We start from the raw sequence: 16,551 nt of genomic DNA on the forward strand, positions 1-16,551 counted from the left end.
CCACTATGCCATCCACTCTGACCAGTGGCTTTCTATGTAACTAACAAATATTACATGTGCCTGCCTCCTTATCTATACAATGACTATATTCAATGGATTAATCTCATAAGAAAGAGACCATGAGAACATATAAGGAAACACGTTACTGTTTGTATTTAAAACACCTCTCCCTTATTTCTTTCACACAGATACAGAATTCCTCCTACAAGTATCTGGTTCTGCAGAGATTTAATAGAAGACTGCACAAGCAGCATCTGGAACCAAAGCTCCCACTAAGCTGGAGAGTACACGGCACTGATGTATGGACCACTATACCCGAATATGGGATACTTTAGAGATGGAGGAGGTAAATCAACTGGAGGTGACAAATTGTTATTGCTTTGCCCTTTTTGCCAAGTCTAATTTAATAGATCTATAGTTTTATTCAGAATCATGATAATCAATAAAGCCCTGAAGTTTCAGTTAGGAAATGAGCAGCAGATAAAACAGAGTTATGTGGTTGTAGAGAGCAGTATATTAATTTAAATGTTGTTTGTTCTGTATGTCTTTTTAGTTCCATTGTTTAGATTTGAAGGGGAGAGCAAGGAGCAGTGCTCAAAAGAAAATTGTAAAGAATGTGGAGCTCTGATATAATGGTGCATAATGTTGTGTTCAGCTCTGGAGCAGGGCTACAAGGAGGTAATAAAGTTTTACAGGATGGGATGAAATGGGGTAGAATGAATGCTGCAAAATATATCCAAAGGGGCATGCTGATAAGTAATGAATTCTTATTTCACTTTAATGTTGTCCACTTTGTTCCAGTGAAGCAGAAGAAGATGCTGCTTCTGGTTGAACTCCAAGAAAAAGAAAGGGTGAGGTCCCAATCCAGCTGGAATATTAGAGCCTTTCTGTTGACTTCAAGGGTAGTTGGACTGAGCCCTAAATCCTGCTTTCAGTTACACCAGTGAGACTCCATTGACTTCAGTGGATTTACATAATTGTAACTGAGAACAGAATTGGGTTTAGGGTGCTCATTCTGATTCACAGGTTGTGAGTGCCTTCTCCAGGTCCATTTTAAGAATGGTGTGACCTGGGGAGGAAGTTATGGAATCTAACTGCAGGGTTATGGATTCCCTGATATTTTGAAGCCCTCTTATTTTTCTAAGATTGTCACCTGGCAGAACTCTCAAAATGCTGGATTTCTGAATGGTTGGCCTTCCTATTGGAACATCCCACGGAAGAGTTCAACCTGTGTGGTCTCTCTTAACTATAATAGAAACCACAAAATAAAGTAATGGTTGATTATCAGTTGCTCCCTATTATTGAAGGGTTGATTCCGGCTGTCTTAGGGGACAAGAAGGTGGCGGTAGCATATGGCTCAGCTTTGCTTTGTGGTTCTGGGCTGTTCCCTACACCTAAACAATTCACAAGATGATACTTTAATTCTGTAATTAAACCTTTTGAACCTAAGATGCAGAGTTAATTTCGGGACTTAAATCTTGATCTTTGAAATAGATATTTTAGAAGCTATTAACTAATTCTTAGGGCAGTAGCTGTTCTAGGGGCAGCTAATAAAACTAATCTCTGGAACTAGTCTCTTTAGAAGTAATAAAACTAAATTATTGAATGGGCCTCTTTTGAAATCTGTGTGTCTTCAAAGTGAATGAGTCAAACTAAAGACAAGCCAACTGATTGCAGTTGAATGGGTGGGAGGGGCAAAGTCCTTTTGCTTTGAGCTAGTTAAGATATAAAGACAGAGCTAACTGGCAAAAGTCTATTCAAGAGCAGAGAGATGCCCCAGATAGAGTGAAAGGTACTGATAGTGCCACGATGTAATTACTAAGTTCAGCATCCTTTGGGGAATAATTGTGATAAACCTAGCACTGTTATACTAAATTTTAGAAAGGGGAATTAAAGAAAAAATGAGGCTAGTCAAAAAGACCCTAAAATCAAAATTAAGGAAATCAAAATCCTTAGTCAGCATGGATGCTACGTAACCATACCATAACAGTCATAGAAGGCATGCATACCCCAAGTGAAAATGGGAAGCAGGAGGGCAAGAAGAAAAACATTATAATTAAGTAGGAAGTTTCACAAGGTTATTCAAACTGAATATTCCTTTAGAAAATTGAAATCAAACCTGTGGAAAGCCAATAAACAAGAATATAAAGTATGGCATATAAAATGGAAATTAGAAGGGTGTTTTAGAAGCAAACAGCCAAAGACATACCCCACCCCAACCCCCTGCCAGCTTTATGCTCTAATAAATTGGTTAGTCTCTAAGGTGCCACAAGTCCTCCTTTTCTTTTTGCGAATACAGACTAACACGGCTGTTACTCTGAAACCTGCCAGCTTTGTAAGTTTATCAAAAAGCAAGAAGCTCACAAGGGAATTGGTAGGTCTGCTAGACTACCAGGGAATTAGGGGAGCAATTAAGGAAGATGAGGACTTTTCAAAGATTTTAACGATTTCTTTGCCGTGGTTTTCACCACAGCGAATGTGTTTGTCCTTGCTGCTGTTTGGAGTATTAATCATTACTTGAATGAGGAGGAAAAAATCCCAGAGGAGGTGTACAGAGAAGGAAACAGTATGTTGGAAGTTACTCTTTAAACGGGTACTTGTATCAGAGGCCGGTTTGGGTCGCAAACCATGAATAAGCTCCCCCTCTCCCCCCGAACTCAACTTTGCAAGTAAAAGGAGGAACTGCTTGCTTCACCACAAGAAAGCTTTTTCTTTTTCAGTAGTATGCTATCCCATAAAGATGTCTTTTAATATTACAATATATTTGTGTCGGACTTGACAATAGGATGTTCTTTTGGGATGGAGGAGGAAATCTGGTGTGGATGCCTTAGTGATATCTTACCTTGCTTTAGTGGGCGGAGGAGAGGATGGAGAACCCAGTTCTTCCTCAAAAAGGAAGGAGGAGGAGGAGAAATGAGTAAAGTCCCCTTTCTCTCTCTTCTCCTAGAAATACACACCTGGCTATTGCTTCTTGGGTCAGTAGTGAGATGAGGAGAGGGTTGGTGGACTGTTGGCTCTCTTGTTGTTTTCTGGGGAAATGCTCTCTAAAAATCTGAGCAATTTTTAGGTTATTAGATTTTTGAGAGAAAAAGAACCTTATCGCAAAGAACAAGAGACCCAGAAGTTCAGGAAATTTGTTCAAGCCTTGCGCGGTTCCAAAGTCTGAACAGTCACTGCACATCTAGGGCTAAATCATTGGTCTGGTTAAATCTGCTTGCTACTCTGGCAGCACAAAGCAGACTTAAAGCTGGTTTATGACATCAGCTCAGTCCTCCCACTGCACAGAGGAATCCTCCAGTGCCCTAAAATTGGCCATTCCCTCACAGCCCAACATGCGTGGGGTATAAGTAGGAGAAAAGGGGGTATAGCCAGAGCATTGCTGTACTTCTGCAGTCCATGGCTGTTGGAATGCCCCCTGGAGGCTGTTGCAGCCAGCACAACTAAGAGCAGCCCTGAGGCCACTCTGCATCGGTCATTGGCACCAGCCTGGCCGTTCAAGGATCAGGGCGCTACAAAGACTTAGAGCCATGTTTGTGCTGTTCTTTCCCGGGTTGTGCTGGTGGCAGAAGGGACAGTCCTGAGGATCTGGCCTGCAGTATCTAGTACTTTGTTTTATAAAGTGCTTTGGGATATCCAGGGTATGAAAGGCACTATATAAAACCAGATTGTAACCTGGTCCAAATGCATGCACAAGAAGCATACTGAGCAATAGGGAAACTAAAAGCATGTGTGTACAGAGTAGGCTAAAACATTGCTGCAAAATAGAAAGCAGTGGGGGCTAAGCATCAAGGCCTAAAAAATGAAAGAGGATAAATCAGAAAGGGAGGGAAGAGTATCTCGAAGAGAGACACTGAGGGAAAGGGTGGGGCTCATAACTGAAGATAACAAAGATGCCTAGTAAGTAGCAGAGATTTGTGCTACAGAACATCAGATGAAAAGGGAGAGCAAGAACCAAATGAAAAGGTGGGAGGATGGAGATGTTTAAATGCTGGATTTATTTTTTAAACTTCTCCCAAAAGACAACAGGTAGCACAACTAAGAAACACTAACAAATATGACTATAAAAGTTTTGTTTTGTTTTTTTTTAACCTGAGAATGAAAAGCAAACAAGATGGTGCATGTGTATGTAATTCCTGGCTCACTTAGATTTGACTGAAACAAAAAGCTGAAGAATCTGTAAGTCCCTGTCAGGTGTGATTCTGTCTGTGACGTCTAGCCGAGGTGTCACTCCAGTTATATCAATATCTCACAAGAGCTGAAATCCACTAATTTGACCAAAGACATTTAAAAAGGAAAATCTGTGAATCAGTTTGGAGTTTCACAAAACGGCTGACTTTTATGAGAGAAATATTTTATCCTCTTTTGAAAACAATTGTTTTTTTATGAAGAAATTACTGAGAGTGGAGCATGTCCATGACAGCGTGTTCGTTTTTGCTTTGTGTTGTGATGTAACAGCGGTGTCGTGGCGACCACTGTTATAGTGATGTAAAGGTTTCCAGGTTATATTAGCCTCCTGTTTTCATTCAGCCATCATATTCCAGAAAATACTAATTTTGGGGTAGTTGGATTTTTCCTGTCATGGAGGTGGATTCTGGTCTCTCAGCAGTGTAAATTGAGAGGAGCTCCGCTGTTGTCAATTGAGTTACCTATCATCAAACTGAAATGTAACAATGACTTTTCTTTGTATCTGCTAAAAGTCTGCAAAGTATAAACAAACTTTTAAAATGGTGCAAATGAGAGGAGAATCAGGCCTTTGGACTCTAGTCAAAGAAAGTTTTTTTGGGAAGTTTGAGCAAAACATTTAATCCATTTGTGAATATGAGGAGAGAGAATTTTTTTATTATTTTTTATTTTATTTTTTTGCTCCCTTCTTTTGAACAGCTCTACAGCCTAAGAGGCTGGGGGCTGTGTGCTAAAATCTGACATGGAAATAGCCCTAATTGTGGGGAAGTGCTTTAGAGCTTTTGGCTTTGATTTGACCCAATTATGAGCCTTAGAAAATCATGTACAGATCATGCACTTTAGATCTGTCTTTAAAGCTTGTAAAGGCTGCATCTGAGAGAGGATTTGCTGTAAATGCATGCATGCATGCATGGCCAATTAGGTAGTAAAAAGTAGTGAGAGATACTTCTGTGAAGAGGTGGGGACACCTGGAGCTGTAAAAAGGGCTGCAGACCTTGTAAGTTTCATCGGCGTGAGGGAAGATTCTTAAACACTCTGTAATATCTCAGCCACTGTGCACAAGGGCTCCTAGGAGCTCTTGCCTCTGCTCTTACAGATATTGTAAGTCCCAACAGGACAGAAGAGAGGTTCTGTGGGTCTTGTAAGGAGTGGAGGAGGTAAGAGAGGATTCCTGTGCACTTTGTAATGTGCATCAGAAAGAGTTCCACTCTGACACACCTTAGTGGCTGCATAGTTTATATGGCGCACAGGAGAGGGACTTCATCCTGGGTACTTCCTAAAGTGCATAGACTAGAATAATCCAGTGTTTCTAGAGAAACCATTCCAGATTATGAAGTTTAACAATGTTGTTTCCCCCTTTTGTGTGTGCGTGTGTTGTTTTTGCAAGCAGCATTGTTTCAAAGTCCTGGCAAGTGAAACTCCTTATACAGTAGTACGAGGTGCTACACATGCAGGAAAAGTATATCCTATTATATTGTGTACACTGAGACACAGTGCATGCCCGTGTAACTGTAGTCTCTGTCACATAAATTTGAAAAAGTGGTAGTGCTAAGGTTGCATGTTCATTCTTAACTTTGGTATTTCCTGATTTAGAGCTCTTAACTATGCAACCTTAATGTTCTGGTAACATAGTTTTGTGTAGGGAATATATACTGTATTTCCTTTCAGAGTAACAGCCGTGTTAGTCTGTATTCGCAAAAAGAAAAGGAGTACTTGTGGCACCTTAGAGACTAACCAATTTATTTGAGCATAAGCTTTCATGAGCTACAGCTCACTTCATCAGATGCATATCGTGGAAACTGCCTAGATTTCCAAACTCCATACAGTTTCCACGATATGCATCTGATGAAGTGAGCTGTAGCTCACGAAAGCTTATGCTCAAATAAATTGGTTAGTCTCTAAGGTGCCACAAGTACTCCTTTTCTTTTTACTGTATTTCCTTTGGCATTTTACAATCATGCTTGGGAATTCTTTAATGATTTGAAGGCTTCTGCTACCTACTAGCTTCACAAGAAGGGTTGATCTGGTCAGGGCTAGTTTTAGGGGCAGGTGAGTTGGAAAGTTGCCCTGTATACCAGCTTTTGGGCGAGGGGGTGCCACACTGCTTTTTTCTTTTTGCTCCATTGTTGTCCGGGAGTGACGGCTCCACTATGTTTTTCTGTCATGGCTGGCAAAGCCCTTAGGCCTAGCCCTGAATCTAGTGGGTTCATAGGACCTAGTTTTTCCCAGGTATAGTCATTTAAATCTCGCCAATTGATTGTAAAGTGGATATAAAACCTACTGTGATGGGTTGGATCACAGAAACCCCCTTGGGACTGCCACCTGATGTGCCAAGACTGCTTCTGCCCCTGCTTTCCCTGGCAGCTTGAGACTACAGCACCCTGTCTTGCTGAGCCAGACACGCCAGTCTGCTCCAACACAGACCCAGGGTCTGAACTACGTGCCCCAAAGCTGCAAACTTAGCTGAAAGTAACTTAAGAAGTGTTCCTGCCTTTAACACTCAGATGCCCAACTCCCAAAGGGGTCCAAACCCCAAATAAATCCGTTTTACCCTGTATAAAGCTTATACAGAGTAAACTCATGAATTGTTCGCCCTCTATAACACTGATAGAGAGAGATGCACAGCTGTTTGCCCCCCCTACCCCAGGTATTAATACATACTCTGGGTTAATTAATAAGTAAAAAGTGATTTTATTAAATACAGAAAGTAGGATTTAAGTGGTTCCAAATAATAGCAGACAGAACAAAGTGAATTACCAAGTAAAATAAAACAGAACACGCAAGTCTATGTCTAATACAGTAAGAAACTGAATACAGATAAAATCTCACCCTCAGAGATGTTTCAGTAAGTTTCTTTCACAGACTGGACACCTTCCTAATCTGGGCACAATCCTTTCCCCTGGTACAGCCCTTGTTCCAGCTCAGGTGGTAGCTAAGGGATTTCTCATGATGGCCACCCACTTTGTTCTGTTCACCCCCTATATAGCTTTGGCACAAGGCAGGAATCCTTTGTCTCTCTGGGTCCGCCCTCCTTCTAAATGGAAAAGCACCAGGTTTAAGATGGATTTCAGTACCAGGTGACATCGTCACATTTCCTGTGAGACTCCAAGTCTTCATTCCTCCTAGCCTGACTCACAGGAAGGCCTGCCTGCAAATAGAGCCATCTACAGTCATTTGTCCTGGCTGATGGGAGCTATCAAGATTCCCAGCCACCATTAATGGCCCACACTTTGCATAATTACAATAGGCCCTCAGAGTCATATTTCATATTTCAAGTTTCAGATACAAGAGTGATACATTTATACAGATAGGATGACCACACTCCGTAGATTATAAGCTTTGTAATGATACCTTACAAGAGACTTTTTGCATGAAGCATATTCCAGTTACATTATATTCACGCCCATTAGCATATTTTTATAAAATCATATAGAGTGCAACGTCACACCTACCATTCTGCTTTGGTAGCATTTTACCCTCAGCTTTCACAGGTGTAAATGACTCAGCAAGGAAGGTTCCAGGCATTGAAGAATCAGCCCCATAGTTGGTAGTACAGTGCTCACTGTCTGGAATTGAAATGCTGGAAGCAGTTTTTTTGCCTTTCCTGTAAGCTGATTTTCATTTTGATGAATACACTTAATGGCCTGAAAATCATGTAATTTTTGATCCCAGCAGTTTTTTTCCAATCGATCCATTGTGGGTGTACTGGATGTCATTCATTTGAAAGATAATTGTCTGAGCTGATGAGTATTCACTCTGGATGACATAGGGCCTAATTCTCTATTGCACTGTGTGACGGATTCGGTCACAGAAACTCCCCTCGAGACTGTCACTTGATGAGCTGGGATACCACTGAGAACAACCCCCCTGCTGGAACAGGCACCCCTCAACTCCTGTCTTGCTGAGTTAGACACTCCAGTTAGTTCCAGCACAGACCCAGAAGTTGGGCCACGCCTCTCTGCAGTTCACTGAAACTGAGATTCATTCAGCCCAGGGGCTTCTCAGTTAACAGGGACTTTCCCAGCACCCAGTGTTCAGCCTTTCTGGGAGCCTTAACCCCAAATAAATCCTTTTTACTCTGTATAAAGCTTATACAGGGTAAATTCATAAATTGTCCATCCTCTATAACACTGATAGAGAGAGATGCATAGGTGTTCACTCCCCCAGGTATTAATCACTTACTCTGATTCTATTAATAAACAAAAGTGATTTTATTAAGTATAAAAAGTAGGATTTAAGTGGTTTCAAGTAATAACAGACAGAACAAAGTAAGTCACCAAGCAAAATAAAGCAAAAACATGCAAGTCTAAGCCTAATACATTAAGAAACTGATTACAGGTAATATCTCACCCTGAGAGATGTCTGAAAGAAGCTTATTGGAACTAAACTCCTTCTTAGTCTGGGCCCAATCCTTTCCCCTGGTACAGTCCTTGTTAGTTCCAGCAGACATCTCAGGTGGTAAGCATGGGTTTTCTTATGACTGGCAGCCCCTTTTGTCCTGCTCCGCCCCCTTTTATAGCTTTGGCACAAGGCAGGAATCTTTTGTCTGTGCTTGTCCCTACCCCCGCCTCATCAATGGAAAAGTACAAGAATTAAAATGGATTCCAGTATCATGGTCACACGTCACTGTAAGACCCCTAGTCTCCATCCTTCGGTTAAAAGAAAAGGAGTACTTGTGGCACCTTAGAGACTAACCAATTTATTTGAGCATAAGCTTTCGTTCAGTTGGCCCACATGTACACAGGAAGGCTTGCAGATAAATAAACCATTTACAACCAATTGTCCTAGTCAGTGGGAGCCATCAAGATTCTGAACCACCATTGATGGCCCACACTTTGCATATAATTACAATAGGACCTCAGAGTTATATTTCATATTTCTAGCTTCAGATACAAGAATGATACATGCATACAAATAGGAGGAATGTATTCAGTAGGTTATAACCTTTGTTATGATACCTTACAATAGACCTTTTGCATAATGCATATTCCAGTTACATCATATTCACACTCATGAGCATATTTCCATAAAACATATGGAGTGCTAAAATCTGGCATGGAAATAGCTGATTTTTACTGGGACGCTGCTGCCAGCCAGGGTCCCAGCCGCCGATCCCACTCAGCCCGCTGCCTGCCTGGGTGAACAGAAGCCCCAGCTGGCAGCAGGCTGAGTGGGGCCAGCAGCCCGCTGCCGCCGGTCTGGGGTTCTGTCCGCCACCCTGCTCAGCCCACTGCTGGTCTCGGGTTCCGGCCGCTGGCCCCTTGTCAGCTGGGGTCCCGGCCATCAGTCCCACTCAGCCTGCTGCCGGCCTGGGATACCAGCCACCAGCCCCGCTCACCTCGCTGCTGGTCCGGTGTTCCAGCCGCCCAGCCCCCTGCCAGCTAGGGTCCTGGCCGCCGGCCCACTTAGCCCGCTGCCAGTCTGAGGTTCCGTCAGGGGGCCCCTGTAAATGTAAAATTTATTACTGGCACAGGAAACCTTAAATTAATGAAGACTTGGCGTGCCACTTCTCAAAGGTTGCCAACCCCTGATCTACTGCCTAGAGTCTGGCTACCTTGTTCCTTTTTCCCTTGTTCTCCTGGACATTCTTCGGCTAGAGGCTGATCATTCTGGTCCCTGAAGATGGTCCTCTTTCCTCTCCTGTTAGTCAGCAAAGTTGGTTCCTCCTTGTTTTCAGGTACTGTTATAGGTGTTTTGACTTGTCTTTTCAATGAAGAACCTGGATGCTCGCTATAGCAACAACTAAAAATGAGGAGGGGTCAGCACTATGTAACTCTCTCAGTTCTTTGTGGACTATCCGTAAGGGCTTCATGAACCACACCAGTGATCCATGGTTCACAGCTTCGGAACTTTCCAGGGTTAACTATATTTTAAAGTGTCACACAGTGAAAAGGTTGAGTTTGTACTCACAAGTGGATTTATGGTTCATTCTCCTTGCAAGGGTGAAAGAATGCACAGAGAGAGTCATTAGCAGAAACATATATAATGTATATAGCAGAAGTGGCAGAAACACGTCTTGTCTTCACTAGAAAATATTATCGTGTTTGAACACAATTATGGAAAGTCAAATTAGTTAACACATTGCTGACCCTGGCTGACCAGCCAGTATAGATCATGGCAAATCTTGTTTAACTAATAATTATTAAACCTTGCTGGAACTACAAAATAATAGTTGTAGTAACCCAAGCTGCAGCTGGCTCAGAATAGTTATTCTTTTCTGTATTACCATCAGTCCCTGAGATCTTTATGGATCATCCTTTATATTAATCAGAGCCTGGATCCTCTTGGTATTGTATATGCATTCTGATCTCTGCTCCTCACCTTGGATAGGTTGTCAGATAGCACAATGATGGGGACTTACAATTTCCTAGATAGGGAAGATTTCTCTTCTGCCTGTGCCACTTTATAGGTGGCCATGAGCATCTCTCTGTAGTGGTGGATAGAGGGTATAATCCCACCAGGTGTTGAGCTCCCTCAATTCCATTGACTTCAGGATCTAGGGTGCAATTCAGCAAAATACTTATGCGTGGGCTTAAGTTCCATTGAGTGTTAAGCACATAATTAACTTTAAGCACGTATTTAAATTCTTTGCTAAATTGGGGCCTTAGGTAGGGACAAATGTAAGATCAAATGAGTTGGTTGTTCCAGGCTCCATGTTACATTTTGATTAGGCTTGGCCATGGTTGTTTTAATTTTTTCATAGCTACTAAACTAGTTTGGGGAAATAATTTTAAAAACTAAAAAGAATTATTTAAATTGATTTAAGGAGATAGATAAACAAAAGTCTAATTAAAGTCTCAGTTCTGATCAAGTAAACATTAAAGATTTCCAGATAAGACTATTGTATTTTTATCTTGTTTTCCATTTTCCCTCTTCCCTACAAAGCGATAACTCTTATTGTGGAATGTAACTTCTTCCTCCAAGCTGATCTTGACACTTCCCCTCAGGGTCAGCTGACTGAGAGTACTAGGGAACAAATATACTCTGTCCTATTCCCTACTTCCCTTTGGCTGCACACACTTCACTTCCAAGACTCACTCAGAAATCTACTGCTTTGAAAATGTATTTAAATATGAGTGAATTTAGTGCCTATGACAGTGAGAGATGGATGATGCTGGAAAGAGCTGGATGTCTATACCTCAATATTCCCAGCCTCATCAGGGAAAGAAACAGGTTGGCAGAGAAGGGGGTTGGCATGATATGTACATGCTCTTACATGCTAACCTAAATAGCAGTTGTATCTGATAATAAGCCTGCCAAGATCTGACATAATTAGACTCTGTGAAATTACAGGTTCAAATCTAGGAGAGTCCAGTTAATCCTTCATCTTTGCAAAGTAGATAAATTTAGTTCTATGCAGATTATTGTGTGGTGTTGGTTTTCTTTGAATCAGTCCTTAAAAGAGTTTCTGTCTGTTTTGCGTTGATATTAGATCCCATGACACTGTGCTGCCCTTGACCAAAAATTTCCCTTTCCCACACTGTTATGAAGTGTTCTGTCTGCAGTGGTATGGGTTGCTGCCTGGCACCCCAGAGGTGGCTGTATTTCTGTGAAGCAATTTACAGTTCTTCAGGATGCAAGGTGATGTATAAATGCAAACTGCTGTTATAAAAAGCAAGCCATAATAATTTGGCAAACAAAGAAAAGGCTCAATGCATACTTGAATATTATCCTCCCTTCTACTGGTTGATTTATTTATGTATGGTTTGTTTGTTTAGAAATTATATCCGTATCAATTACTGAAGCATCTTGGCACATTACATAATTAAAAATAACAATTTACAAAATAATCAGCTCTGTGAGCCCTTTACAGTTTCATTGAAGAACCTCTTCCACACTTCTAGAATGGCCATCCTGACCCTTGCTAATAAGTAAATCCATGGATCTGTCAAAATCATGACCAAATAAATAATGGCCAGTTGAATCAATTACAAGGGTGGCTGTCTGCCTCACCTGCTATCTGGATGTGGAAGTGCTTACTGACATTCCTGCCTAACCGCTTCCCCCTCCCCCCCATTTCTTTCAGATATTGGCAACCAGTAGGATTCACAGACATGCACAGGAGGAGGGATTACACCCATGAAGTGAGCTGTAGCTCACGAAAGCTTATGCTCAAATAAATTTGTTAGTCTCTAAGGTGCCACAAGTACTCCTTTTCTTTTTGCGAATACAGACTAACACGGCTGCTACTCTGAACCCTATTTTGAGTGCAAAGTGCTGAGCTTGGCTTTCACTGGCCAGGCAATCACAAAGGCCCCAGTCTTTGTCACTGGGTATCAATGGGGAGTTTTGTCACTGATTTAAATAGGAGAAAGATACGGTCAAATATGAGTTGCTTTCTTCTTTTTTGCATCAACTTGTTGCCAATTTCTTGCAATGAAAACACAATGGATTAGAAGTAATTGCCTCTTTGGTGACTGCTAACTCTGGTGCTGGAACATCATACCTCAGTGTACCGTCAACTGGACAGTTGACCAAGAACTCATCTTTTTGATAATAAATAATTGTCCAGACTTGGTGTTTTACTCTTGGCAGCATGAATCCTCCCCTCTTCACATGATAACCTGTTATATTTTGCTTCTTAATTAGCCAATTTTTTAGAACCAGTTTATAAAATTGCTTATTTCAGTTTTATGTATTCAACACAGATCCAGGTGTTTGCATGTAGAAAATTTTGAATGTGAAAAATTATGTGCCACTTTCAGCATGCAAAATTTTAGGTGCAATTTTACAGGCTAGCTGAGCTGAAAACATAGTTCTAAATTTGTAGGATACCAGACTTAGTAGTCACTTATAACACACAGAGAGACATTATCTGATATAGCATAGGACATATCCTGGATCATTTTGGTATTGCACAACCAAAAAATAAACACACACACAGCCTGAAAAATAGTCAAATCAGTTCAACCATGGCAATACGTTTCAGTCTTAGTTTCATAGCTTAAAATAATGTTCCTTGTTTCCTGTTGTTAGCAGCTGCAAGTGATAGTCTCCGTGTGTTAGCACCATGCTTGCCCTAACAGTTAATAACATCAATATGTATAAGTAAGTCTACCGGTAGTTAGAGCAGGGGTCGGTGTGCCTTTATTCCGTGTTTGGCTCTGTTACTATCTCAATGAGTGATCCTGTGACATTGATTTCTGTGTGCTTCAGTTTATTGATCTGAAAAAGGGTCACTAATACTATACTATTTACTTGCCTCACTGAGATGGTCTGAAGAGAACTTAATTAGTGTCAGTAAAGTACTTTGAGATCGTTAGATGAGGCACATTCGTGTCTGTGCCTATTATTTATACAGTGGCAAGGTTCAGATTGGATATCTGATTGAATGTGGAGGTTGAGGTGGCTTGGACCCACAAGTTCAAATAAATTTGTTAGTCTCTAAGGTGCTACAAATACTCCTTTTCTTTTTGTGAATACAGACTGACACGGCTGCTACTCTGAAACCTGTCATTATGAAGAATAGTAAGTCGTGTTTGTACAGTGCCAACCACAGGTTCCCAGTTCATGACTAGTGCTCTTAGGTGCTATGATAATACAAATCATAAAAAAGAATAACTCTGCAGGGGTTTCTAGTCTATGTAGAGAAGGTGGTGAGGGTAATTAGGGCTTTGTGGCATATAATGGAATGGTAGGTACAGGCCAGTGTTGTTTATGGATTGTATGTAGAGGATAAGATGTGAAAATGTTGTGTTTTCTTGGTTAATAGTGGGAAGGTGGCTTACAAAGAGAAGGTGAACTGGAAGAGCTAGAACTGATCTTTGGGGTAGATGGCTCTTACATGCGGTATTGGGTGGCTGGTGTTCATTAGTGTGCCAGGCATGGGTAAACAGAATGAGAGTGAGTGGTTTGTATTGCAAAGGTTGAAGATGTGCAGTGCATAACAGTAAGGTTTTATATCATTGGGAGAGGCATAGATGGTATGGATGATATACTAACAATAGTTTGAGCTATCCTGAGCCATACTTTCGAACTTCTGGAGATATTTAATGTGCAATCTTAGCTTTGAACATCCTAATTTTTGATTATTAGTTTTTTAAACTAGAACACTGTTAGTTTTCCCCCCTTATGTCACTGATATATATTCACAACCAGAACTCTTCAGCCTACTTGATTTTTTGACACTTAAAAAAATGTGGCCTTTTTCGTTTAAAAAGCAACCCATGTTTGTGAATTGCTTGTGACACTTTCATGTACATTACTGATTTTGAAAATGGACTAAGAACTAATGTGATGAGAGCCTCCAAAAGGACTCCAGGTAATTTTTTGCCATCTCATAATTTGAAAACAGTTTGGGCAAAAAGCTCCAAGTTTGGCTTAATTTTCTGTCGTCCATGAGGTTTCTACATCTCCTTGTGTCCAGAGAGCTGAACTGTGTATCACATCATCCTGAGTGAGACGGTCATTTTTTCAAGGCAGTGATCCTGTCATTTTATACTTGTTCTGTAAAGTGCATTTTACACTTATTGAGTTGGGTAAGTAAATAATACTGCAGGATTCCCATGAACATAGCTAGAATCACCACTGAAAAACTTCAAGTTTTCTTAATAGGGAAAGAAAAGAACCTCTCTTATTTGATTGGAAACTCCTGAGTCTCATTTTGCTGAAGTGAGAATGTGTTATATTTAAGTCTTTTAAGTGAAGTTTTCAGAAAGTCATGATCTTCAGTTCTGCCATCAGATCAGTGCACTATTAAACCCTTTTTGAATGTTTCAATTCTGAATGGTTTTCAATTCTAAAGGCTTTTAGAATATTGAGGTACCATTTTTGTGCTTCTGAAAGATAAACTTACTCCTCTATTGGTATTGCAGCTTTACATTGTTAATGCCTGGCTGGAGTCACTCTGATTAGATTATTCAAAGAAGTCTACGCAAGTGGATAATAGCAGTTTATTTAACCCTCCCCCTTCACCACTCCCCTCTCTTTGTCTCTTATAGTTAAGGGGGGTGGGGGAATTACTTTGGTACCTAGTATATGTCAGGAAACTAAGATAAACTTCAGAGGCTTAGCACAATGTTGAAGGGTCTTTAAGCACTGAAAGATTATTTTATAATAACTTTTTATATATGGTGGAGCTTAGAAAGGGGAGTTTAAATTTATAAGCATAAACAGGAAAACCTTACATCACTGTGTGTGCGTGGGGGGGAGGAGTCTCTCTCTCTCTCTCTCTCCCCCGGCACACCACTTACACAGTTCTTTGTGGTCATGAATTGACTGCAGAACCCAAGCAATAGAGGCAGAGTGGTGTCTACTGAGTTGAGAAAGTATGTGAGAGGATTGTAAAAGCTATTTGCTTCAGAACAGGATCCATCATGCCCCGTCGATGTCCTGAAGAGGAAACTGAGAATGAAATTGCTTTGGAAAGCTAAAATGGTAACTAGAGCTCCCTGACTTCTCTAAAGACTTCCTAGATGGAGAATCCCTATTTCAGGACTGGATTGTATTCTTTCTGAGTGAATCTGGCACACTGATGACATATTTGTGTGCAACTTTTTGTGTCTGCAATCTCTTGAGACCCACTTTTAAAGTCTCTTTCTCATTGTTCCTTATTATTACCTCTCAGTGTGCATTACTGCTTTTAAAATGATGCTTATCTGCAAAGTAATTGACTTTCTGTGTCTGTTTGTGGAGTGTCACAGAAGAGGGAAACATTTGAGAAAGGGAAGTTAGATGAGTCCTTGAGGATGAATTCAGGATTTTTTTTTCCTGGCTCAGCAATAGTGGTTTGTCTTTGTTTTTATATTTTGTTCTTTAGATTAGGAAATATAAAATGGAGAATTATTTCAGGTTATGTTTCAATTAAAGTTTTAGTGTGATGATATGGTGCTGCTTCTGCTTTCTGATATTCGTAACTTTCCTAGTCTTAGCCCTGTGAAGGTTTTGTAGCCTGAAATAATATTAAAAAGCAAAACAGAAGTGCTTTTAGTCCCTCATGTCAAAAGAAATAGACAACTGTATTTTAAATAATTTTTTAGTTTTTAGTTTAAATGATCTCAACCTATGTAATTCCTCTGTTTTAAAGTATAATTCCTTCCATAAAGGAAAACCAAAGAGATTAATTGCTTTTAAAAAAGTTTACTAATCAGAATGGAATCATTTCCTTCAAAAAAGACAACAAAACTATTTAAAATATGTGCAAGTCTAGGAAAAAGAACTAAATGGAAAGTCAGGGTATCCTGATACCATAGGAAATGGCAGCTTGCCAAGAGTATCTCAGCATTCCCTCAATCGAAAAGTGTCCTGTAATGCTTTGATTCTTATATTTACTTTATACAGCCCATCTTGTGCGCTGAGCTCTGCAATAAGGAGTATAGCAGCTGGTACAGATTATGGTTAGCAGAGAAGGGGGGAAAAGTACCTTTTTTT

The 16,551-nt window shown here is 40.6% G+C and overlaps 1 protein-coding gene across 4 annotated transcripts in view; it reads left to right on the forward strand.

The window, feature by feature from the left end:
• Positions 1–258: 258 nt before the first annotated feature.
• Positions 259–16,551, forward strand: part of RGL1 (ral guanine nucleotide dissociation stimulator like 1) — a 117,960-nt gene continuing 101,667 nt past the window's right edge. For 2 of the 4 annotated variants that reach the window (XM_084636283.1, XM_084636286.1), the window contains exon 1: positions 15,343–15,558. In XM_084636283.1, the coding sequence (XP_084492409.1) occupies positions 15,532–15,558 (27 nt within the window). In that variant the 5' untranslated portion in view covers positions 15,343–15,531. Of the gene's footprint in view, positions 347–15,341; positions 15,559–16,551 lie in introns of those variants that run through there. The other 2 variants (XM_084636284.1, XM_084636285.1) reach the window with 2 other exon arrangements.

The sequence above is a fragment of the Lepidochelys olivacea genome, assembly GCF_965140295.1.
Source record: "Lepidochelys olivacea isolate rLepOli2 genome assembly, chromosome: 8".
Taxonomy (NCBI): domain Eukaryota; kingdom Metazoa; phylum Chordata; order Testudines; family Cheloniidae; genus Lepidochelys; species Lepidochelys olivacea.